At 42.6% G+C, this 10,238-nt stretch overlaps 1 protein-coding gene across 2 annotated transcripts in view; it reads left to right on the forward strand.

Annotated features, from left to right (window-relative positions):
• Positions 1–7,088, forward strand: part of ndufaf6 (NADH:ubiquinone oxidoreductase complex assembly factor 6) — a 10,418-nt gene extending 3,330 nt beyond the window's left edge. For both annotated transcript variants that reach the window (XM_020617343.1, XM_020617344.1), the window contains 3 exons: positions 2,284–2,385; positions 2,772–2,828; positions 5,038–7,088. In XM_020617343.1, coding sequence (XP_020472999.1) covers positions 2,284–2,385; positions 2,772–2,828; positions 5,038–5,166 — 288 coding nt within the window. In that variant the 3' untranslated portion in view covers positions 5,167–7,088. The remainder of the gene's footprint in view (positions 1–2,283; positions 2,386–2,771; positions 2,829–5,037) is intronic.
• Positions 7,089–10,238: the final 3,150 nt, after the last annotated feature.

A 10,238-nucleotide genomic window follows, 5' to 3' on the forward strand; every position in this document is an offset into this window, starting at 1 on the left:
TGCCTGAAGAGGGTGCTGGCGGTGTGTATGAAGTATTTGGCCTGTGTTACACACTGCTGGAAAAAGTCAAGCAAAGTTAGATTCAGTGTTGACTTGTTAAAAGCAGGAGGAGCAGCAGGACACAGACTGCAGGTGGAGATCATTGTATTTGACTGATTGTGCATGAAGGAGAATCTGGAGAGCAGCGCACAAGATGAGGATTAAAATGAAAGAGAAAAGCTGACTTAGCCAGACAGCAGTGGTGTATTCAAAAACACACCAATAATCAACTTCTGTGAGCAAAATCACACCTGTGAAGTGATTTGTATTTGTAGGGGATGTGCAGGTGCACTGGTTTGTATGTGGACCCCCAGCACAGCTGAAGGTTTGGCTTTAGAATTGCGTTCACACTACACCAACTAAATCTGTGAATTTCTCTAGACTAAAACAGCCTACACCAACTAAATCTGTGAATTTCTCCAGACTAAAACTTTTCTTGCACCTTTCCAAATCTGTTTCCAGCCTGTCGGGGTCTGAAAACACCGGCCTGGTGTATCAGAGGCTACAGTTAGATGAGCAGTATTTCTCCAGTCAGATTGAAATCACTCTGATTAGAGATTCCAGCTGAACTGTTTACATGAACACTGTTCTGATAAGATGCACGTTTACAGGCTCAAAGCTTTTAATTGGAATATGACTTTCTTGGCATGTGCAGAGTGGCACCACCTGCTATGAAGTGTGTCATCTGCCAGAAACATAACAGAAGAAGAAGAAGAAGCCTTTTCCAGTGGTTCTTAATTTGGATGATGTTTCGGCGGATTCTTACTTTGTCTTTTCTAACACTTATTTGAACAACATGTTTTTTTAGCCTCTCCAGCGTTAAGGCGTTCAACAAACCTTAAACCTTTTAAAGTCTCCAAAATAACTGTTGTATCAGCCACAGACCAGCTGTGTTTTGCTGCTCCTGTGTTTCTGTCCCTACTGTAACTCATCACCTCAGTATAGGCTAATACACCCCCTTCCATTACCACATCAGCCCCCATCCCTGAGATACTTGTTATAACGAGAGATTAGGTTTTTTTCTTAATTGTGGCAGAAATACATTGTTGCAAAAGCAGCAGTGTGACATGTTTCTGCTGCGGCAGTGGTCGTTCACCTCCATTCTACTAAAAGACATTTCTCTTCTTTGAATTTCATTATTGTATGACTCATTTTTTCATCATTTCCAGTCAACCCTCAAGCAATTTCCCTAGTTTGTAGACCTGCTACTTTGATCCGGTGTTAGAGAAGGAGATGAGGCCAGATCATTCGCCTAAGAGACTTATTATAGATTGCAGTTTAGAGGTGTTGGGAGGAGAATTTATGAGTGAACAAATCTAATTCCATGTGTTGAAAGGTTTTAGAATTACGTAGAAATCCTTTCTGCTTGTTGTTCCTAAGGTAATGTTGGAATATCTTACTTTATGTGACCCACCTGGGCTTGAATGATAATATACTGTATATCATTACCTTTGTGTTTGACAGATGTATAATATATGTATGATCAGTCCTGCAGCCAGTTGGTGATGGTGAGGTGTTAGTTGTTATTCTGCTGTGGAGAACAAGAATAAGACAGAACAAGAATTGAGTGTTGTTGTTTTTTTTTTTGTCTTTGTTCATATAAACTGCACAATGTCGATAACAGACACCAGCTGTTAACTATTACTTTTTAGCAGAGGGTGAGATTCCAGAACTGAACTTATCCACCTGCAGCCCAGAGCAGTGTGGGTGGGTCAGTGCTGGGGAGGCATACCCCTCAACACAGTGTCACACTCTGTCGGCGGTGTCCAACAGGGCAACCTAGAGCAGTTTAAGCTCTTTCAACAGATGAAGCTCTAACTAAAATGGATCCAGGTGAACTGCAGAGATACAGACAATGACAAATGGAAGGGGAAAGCCCTGTACAACTGAGTGGTCTTCTCCAGGATGACAGTACCCCCATCCACAGGACACAAGGGGTCACTGACTGGTGTGATGATTGTGAAAATGATGTGAATCCAGTGCTATGGCCTTCACGGTCGCCATGTCTCAGCCCAGATGAACATCTATGGGACAATATTCATCCATCCAGTAGAGCTCAGAGACTTGGAGAGTTGGTGCCAAGGTCCAGCTGTACTGGTGGCACATGGTGGTACATGGTGGCCCAGCACCTCACTGAAACTCTGTGTGTTGGCTTGTCCTGTAAAATGTCTCTAGGCGTAGCTGTTGTCTGAACATATCATCCACAACCTCAGAAAACGGGGTTTTGTTTCTGTGTGTCTGCAGCACGGAGCATCTCAGGAGGACTTCATCCGCGGCAGCCGGGACCAGAAAGTCCGGGATGTTGTGTACGACATCGCCAGTCAGGCTCACGTACATTTACAACACGTATGTAGCACACTTGCACGACATGACCAAATTTCACTACAGCTTCAAACAGCTAAACATAAGTGAGTGTCAGTTGTGTTCTTTGCTGACTGACAGAGTTGTTAAAGAAGAGCTTTACCTTTTTTCCTGGTGTTTCTGTGTTCATTCAATACTAGGTGGGAGAGAAATGGTATTTCAATTTTCTGTATGTCCTGTGTATATATAGTGAATTGACAATAAAAGTCTTTGATCTTGATATTGATCTTCATCTCAGAAACGCCTTGAGAATTGTGGGTGCAATCATTTTTATGCATAAAGAGCAGTTTAGAAATGTAGGCAGCTCAGTTGGTCTGGACAGCAGTAACCTCTGTTTGTTTAATTCCTGGTTACTGTGCTTTTCCCTTCAGGCACGATCATTTAGCCACAACGTTCCTGCAGCTGCCACTCGGGCCTTCCTCCAGACGGTAAGTCACAACGAGCCTGCCGTTTTTCTGTGTGACTTTAGGAAGACTTGATAGAAAACCACAGGTACCGTAGGTTCTCATATGAAAAACTGTAGTATAATAGCCAGCGCTGTGACCATCATGAATAATGCAAGGCTGGACAGAATCATGCTTTACACACCCCTCTGCCACTTTTTAATGTTTTCATACTCTGCTACTATCAACAAACCTCAACACTTCCTGCTGCTTTTTTCACATTAAAACCCTGCTAAGTCTCTAATTGGTATGAATCTGTGGAAATAAGGGCCTGGTTCTGTCTACTACCGAGGTGACTAAAGGCCTCAGTCATCTTTGGAGAATTTGAGGTCTTGAAAGGTTAAAACACCTTTTTATTAAACTGATTAGTAAATATTTTATGATGACTTAAATGACGCTCCCCTGAAGAGCTTTATGTATTATATATTTAAGAACTAAGAATGTGAGCCTAGTCAAATAGTCCTACATTTATATGCGAATTGCACACACACAAAACCCAAACAACACAAAGGTGATGCAGTTCTTCAGTCAGAGCACGTGAACGCTTCTTATTACATGTTCAACTGATTTCTCAAATGTCCCTCAGTGGTCGGACCACTTCATTAGCTGTAGCTGAAAAATTATAAAGGTGGAAATCTGTGAGTCACATCTGTGGCATTGAAATGGGCATGTAAAGGTCTAATGTCTTTTTAAGGCTTGTTGCTCATATTCAGAAACTTTTTTTTTCTTCAATGAACCCTGTCCTTAACCTAAGCAGTAAGATCTCCCCAGCACTTTAAAACACAATGCTGCACTTATCCTTTGCCAAACACTTACATGTGTCTTTGTACAGTGAAAAACTGAGTTGAGTGATTGACTAAAACCACTGGTCTGCAGTCAGATGTTGTTTTCTGCACCCAGAAAACACTGATTGCTGATTGTAGTTTACAATAAAAAGTTGCCTCTGTGATGAGATCAGTTCAAAAACTGATCTACCAGCCTGGCCATTAGTTGTCCTGACCTGCTGACGTTCAGTGCTCTCCTGCAGCACGTGCACAGTAAAAACCAATCAGCCCTTCTGAGGCTAGAATAATGGTTTCCACACGGCAGTGGAGCTGCGCTGTGCAGCCGAGGTTATTTGTGCACGTGTGATGCTCTTCCAGCTCAGTGAGAAAGTCGACGCTTGTGCCTTTTCACAGCACTGAAGATTTGATTCAGAAGAATCAGGACTGAATGAGCATTGTGAAAAAGCAGGAAATGCAAAGACTGTAGCTTGTTTCTTCTCACAGGTGAAGCATCCCTTAAACCTGGCCTCAGAAACAATCTCGTGCAGTTTTTATGGTCTTGTAATGAACTCTTTCTTTAAAAAGTATTCTGGTGTTTACTGCCATCTTTGCAAGATAAGATAGTTATATTTTATTTATTCTGCTGCACATGTAAGCCTTAACAAACGTAGATGTGCTGTGTTTGTCATTTTAAGGAAAACATCCATGATCCACAGATTTATAGCAAGGCCATACGTTTACAGTTTGGCCTATAATGTGCACTCTACACAGTTTTCCAAATCTCTGTGTGTACTGTATCTACACTGACTTTTTTATTTTCCAGCTTAATTTGTTTTAATCTATTTTATGTTAAATCCTCTATACATCTTTTTTTTGTTTGTTTTGCCTTTTCTTAATATGTTGCATGTAAAGCATGTAGAATTGGCTTGTTGCTATAAAGATGAGGTTACAGTGTGAAGTCCACTGTGCACTATTGTTTCCTCTGCTGGCTGCGCCTGCACATTCCGGCTCACCCCAAGGTCTTTGCATTTGGATGTCAACACATAAAAATCACTTTTCCAGGCTCTGGAACCATTGTGTTAAAAAGCAATGTGTCATCACTCACCTTGTTTGCAGTTTGTAAATGGTGTCCATGGGGAAAATGATGTTTGTTGCAGTACCATGATTGGCTACTGGGAAACACCATGACAACATGCTGGCAGCATCAGCTCTCCTTAATACATCCTGACAGTTGCAGGAACAAATCAAAATGATATACCCAACATTAACACATTACAGGACTGAATGAATAAAGTTATATGAAATAAAACACTTTAGTTTGATTAGCAGACTAGAAAACTACCCTACTTACTCTGAGACCTCCAGGGCTCTTCAGTTAAACCTGGTGCACACTAAGCCAATCTCTTCTTCTGTGGTGTTGTGTGCCACAGGTGGCTTTGGAGGACTACCTGCAGAGAGTGAGAAGGGCAGATTTTGATGTGTTCCACCCGAGTCTGCAGAACAGAAACCCTCTCCTCCCCATCCAGCTGTACATCCGCTCCTGGAAGAAGACCTACTGATGTGAGTCTCCCGCCTCCTCCTCCCAGTCTCTCCAGTGACTCCAGTTTGACCAAAGCCCAGAGATTTCAGCTCTCTGCTTGGAGATCACATTGTAACAGATCTGTAAAGACATCAAGACTTGTTCTGGACTACAGCTCTGCCACTCAGGAGCTGTCCCTTTTAATAAAACCACACCAAAGTTTGTTTCTCAAACTGTGGCTCACACACCAGCTTCAGTCCCAAATCATCAGGCAGGGAACAGTCTGACGATGCATTGCAAGAATTCAAGTATGTAATAATGAATTTTGGAAATGTACTTTGTTGGGGGACGACAGTGTTGCGGTGGGTAGAGCAGTTGACTCCCAATCAGAAGGTTGAGGGCTCGAATCTCGGTGCCTGCAGTCCACGTGTCGAAGTGTCCTTGGGCAAGACACTGAACCCTCCAAGTTGCACGTATGCACACGCAGCGGCCTGGGGCCCCTCAGCTCCTTACAAAATTTCATTGTACATGTCACAATGTTACAATGACAATAAAAAATAAAGCTTCTTGTTCAGATGTTCTGTGGATGCGTAAAGAATAATTGTGGATTATTATAACTTTGGTCTTACTTTTATACGTGTAACCATCATTTTTATCAGCACTAATGAGATTGTGACTTCCAGGGTAATTACTGAGCTCTGTGAACAGAGAGCAGAAAAGGCCTGAAGATGAGCAGATGAAATGCTATCAAGAAGGACGATGTAGTTGGAGGATGAGAGCAGAGGTTGTATGTTTCATTTTTTGGTGAAAAGAACATGTTCAGACACTAACGAGCCAAATCACAGTAATAAAGAAGATAAACTGCAAACACATGACAGGAAAATGTGCAGATGAGGTTACAAGTCTAAACTCGTGTCAGAAGTACTCTGGCGGTCGGCGGTGAATGTGGGGTCTTTCACCCGGCTCACCACCTTGCCTTGACAGGTGCCTCATTGGGCCTTAATTAAGCCTCATCCCCTCTGCTTGAAGCCGCTGCCGGCACAGAGATGGGTAATTACGGGCTCCAACCCAGAGAGCCACTGTTTACTGCAGCAGACACGCCAGCTTTACACTGCGGGGAAAACGGAAAGCATTAATTAGGCCTTTCTGCCCTGTCAGGAGTAATTGCACTGAGTGGAGGAAACATTTGTTCACCTTCACTTCTTCACTGAAAGTGCTCCTCCAACTTCAAACCTGCATTCCTCACATTGATGGCCACCAGGGGCACCAGAACTGACATGGCCACCTTATAAAGATGTTAGTCACCTAGAGCTACATGGTCATCCCATCAGAGCAGGGTTTGTGTCCACCTGATGAATGTCCAATAATCACCCACATTGTAGTTCTGATTTTGGCCTCCACCTCCTCCTGAGGGAAATATCTGGCTGTCTAGCTGCCAAACACTCCAGTTTCTTCACCAGCTGGTGTCTAACTGCCGTTTGATGCTGACCATTGATATTAACACGTAGATTTCTGAGCCACTGCTGTTCATTACAGCGATGTGTCCACGCAGCTGCCACGTTGTTGTTGTTGTTAAAGCCTTTTCTAAAATGACCGGACTCCCTCTTAGAGCCCTTTCTTCCTTATGTGAGCAGCAGATCATTGCACTGTGGTGTTTGTCATTATAGGTGTGCTTTTAAATGTACTATCATAGAATAATGACCTTACAAATCAACTCTTCGTGCTCTTTTTAATTGGCCACAGGTGATAAATAAAGTACAATGGAACCTTGGATTGTGAGTATAATTTGTTCCGGCAACATGCTCATAATCCAAAGCACTCATATATCAAAGCGAATTTCCCCATAAGAAATAATGGAAAGTCAGATGATTTGTTCCACACCCTCTTATCCTTATAAAAATGATTACAGTAATACAAAATACAGTGTAAAGTAAAAATAAAACACATTAACCTGCACTTTACCTTTGAAAAGAATCGGGGCTGGCGTGAGAGGCCATTGTTGCAGTACAGATATTGAATATACGAGGCGCAAGAACCATCGGCTCAGTTGTGACGTACAGTGAGGAACAGAAGTATTTGAACACCCTGCGATTTTGCAAGTTCTCCCACTTAGAAATCATGGAGGGGTCTGAAATTCACATTGTAGGTGCATTCCCACTCTGAGAGACATAATATGCTTCTTACGGAGCCACTCCTTGGTTATCCTGGCTGTGTGCTTTGAGTCGTTGTCATGAGCCACGACCCATCTTCAATGCTCTGATTGAGGGAAGGAGGTTGTTGCTCAAAATCTCACAATAAATGGCCCCATTCATCCTCTCCTTAATACAGTGCAGACGTCCTGTCCCCTTCGCAGAAAAGCACCCCCAAAGCATGATGTTACCACCCCCATGCTTCACAGTAGGGATGGTGTTCTTGGGATGCAACTCATCCTTCTTTTTCCTCCAAACACGACGAGTGAAGTTTAGACCAAAAAGTTCTACTTTGGTCTCATCTGACCACATGACTTTCTCCATGCCTCCTCTGGATCATCCAGATGGTCTTTGGCCAACTTCAGACGGGCCTGGACATGTGATGACTTGAGCAGGGGAACCTTCCGTGCAATGCATGATTTGAAACCATGACGGCGTAGTGTTCTACCTACAGTGACCTTTGAAACTGTGGTCCCAGCTCTCTTCATGTCATTGACCAGCTCCTTCCTTGTAGTTCTGGGCTGATTCCTCACCTTTCTTATCATCAGTGATACCCCACGAGGTGAGATCTTGCATGGCGCCCGAGTCCGAGGGAGACTGACAGTCGTCTTTAGCCTCTTCCATTTTCTAACAATTGCTCCAACAGTTGATCTCTTTTCACAAAGCTGCTTGGCAATTGCCCTGTAGCCCTTTCCAGCCTTGTGGAGGTCCACAATTTTGTCTCTGGTGTCTTTTGACAGCTCTTTGGTCTTGCCCATGGTAGTAGTTGGCGTCTGACTGACTGTGGGGTGGACAGGTGTCTTTAAAGAGTTCAGACAGGTGCTACTAATTTAGATTAATGAGTGGAGTAGAGGTGGACTTTTTCAAGGCACAGTAACAGGTCTTTGAGAGCCAGAATTCTTGCTGTTTCTCAGGTGTTCAAATACTTATGTTCAGCAGTGCAAGACAAATAAATTCTTTAAAAATCATACAATGTGATTTCCTGAAATTATTTTTTAATTCTGTCTCTCAGAGTGGGATTGCACCTACAATGTGAATTTCAGACCCCTCCATGATTTCTAAGTGGGAGAACTTACAAAATCGCAGGGTGTTCAAATACTTCTGTTCCTCACTGTACGTCACATAAAGCGTATTGCGAGACCTCAGTCGTATATCAAATCAAAATTTTTTGCTCGTCTTGCAAAACACTCACAAACCGGGTTACTCCAATCCAATGTTCTACTGTAATTTGAATTGAACTGAATGTTAGGAAGGCAGGAGGTCTATCTACAGTTAAAATCATCATAACTCACAGAATTTACAACCAACTTTCCAGCTGCATGGCTTGTTACAAGTGCCGGAAGTATATTTATGATATAGGAAACTTGGCTACATTAAAAATGTGGAATTTTGCACCAAATGCATCTTTTGTCGACAGCGACACTCTTTATGATGTACTTGTCTTAAGTATGATTTATGCTAATGCTTTTTGTTCTTTTATTGCATAGCATTTTGAATGCAGGACTTTTACTTGTAACAGAGTATTTTTACACTGTGGTAGGGCTACTTTTACTTAAAGTATCTGACTACTTCAACCGCTGATAAAAGAGACATAATTACAACAAATACTAAATTTAAAGTATCATGTAAATGTTTATCAATCATCACATTTATGTTTAAACATGATGCTTCATAAAGTGTTTAAAGAGACTGAACCAAAACCAGGGGTTAAGAGGCTAAAAAGCTCCACAGAGCTGCAGAAAGGTGAGAAGTTTCTGTGGGTTTGCCACTGCACCTGCTTTCAGCTAATTCTGTAACATAAAAATATCAGAGCCAGAACATATACAGAATAAATGCATTACAATGAGTGAATGCTGTTTTAGTACTGGCTGCATGACCTTTTTCCCCAGTCAGTCTACACAGAAGACACTCAAGCACTCAGTGAGGTAGGGAACTAGAGTAAACAGCCTGGTCCAGAGCTTCACTGAAGCGGCTGAGTCGAAAAAATACTCTTATCTATGTAGTGAGCACATTTTATACAGCCAGTGTAGTGTATAGTGAGAGAGGGCTTTAGAAATGTGAATTTACAAGAAGAATAAATACTAATCATCCCTGTGTTTAGACAGACTTAAGGTGAGGGCCACTGAGTCAGAGGTAGGGCTGCTCTGGAGACAAAGGTCATGAGACAAAATTAACATGGGTTGAGTCACTGAAACTGTTTTTCAGACTGAGAGAAGCTGCAAAACTGAGTCCACAACAGTCTGGTTGAGTTACATTTCTGTCATATCAGCCCACAGTTTTCTCTGAGGTACGTGCCAGTCAGATGGCATGTGATGTGGACGCAGCCAAACACACCTACTCTCTCTGCTCACAGGTAAAGTGCTGTGCAAAAGTCTTAGGCCACTGTTAGTTTTGCTGTTTTAGCAGGTTGTAATTATATTTACAGTATTTCTCTGTCTCTTCATTAAGATATTACCAGAAAATACAGGAAATACAGTATGTCCACAAAAAAACCCCATGATGTTCAGAACCAAATGGCTTCTCCAGTCCAAAGTCAGTATTTAGTGTGACCTCCCTTTGCACAGCTTGAAGTCTTTTAGGGAGACAGTCTTAAAACCATGACAGACTCTCCACCGTGTTTCACTGAAGGCTGCTACACTCATTCTTCCACCTTTTCATCTCCTATACCATCAGCGATTGGACTTCCATCATAACGCTCCATATTCTTTGTTTCCACTGATCTTCACTCCAGTCTTTGCGTCTCTCAGCCTTTTCTTCCTGTCCCCCTTCTGGAAAGGTGGTTTCTTGGCTGCTGTCCTTCCACAAACGCCGCTCCTAATCAAGCTTCTTCAGGCTGTGGAATGACCAACTTGGTGTCCAGATGAAGCTGCCCAATGCTGAGCCAGGTCCCTGCTGGGATTCCTCTCAGAGAAACTTCTCATCA

Source organism: Monopterus albus, unplaced genomic scaffold (genome assembly GCF_001952655.1).
Source record: "Monopterus albus unplaced genomic scaffold, M_albus_1.0 scaffold189.1, whole genome shotgun sequence".
NCBI classification, from domain to species: Eukaryota; Metazoa; Chordata; class Actinopteri; order Synbranchiformes; family Synbranchidae; genus Monopterus; species Monopterus albus.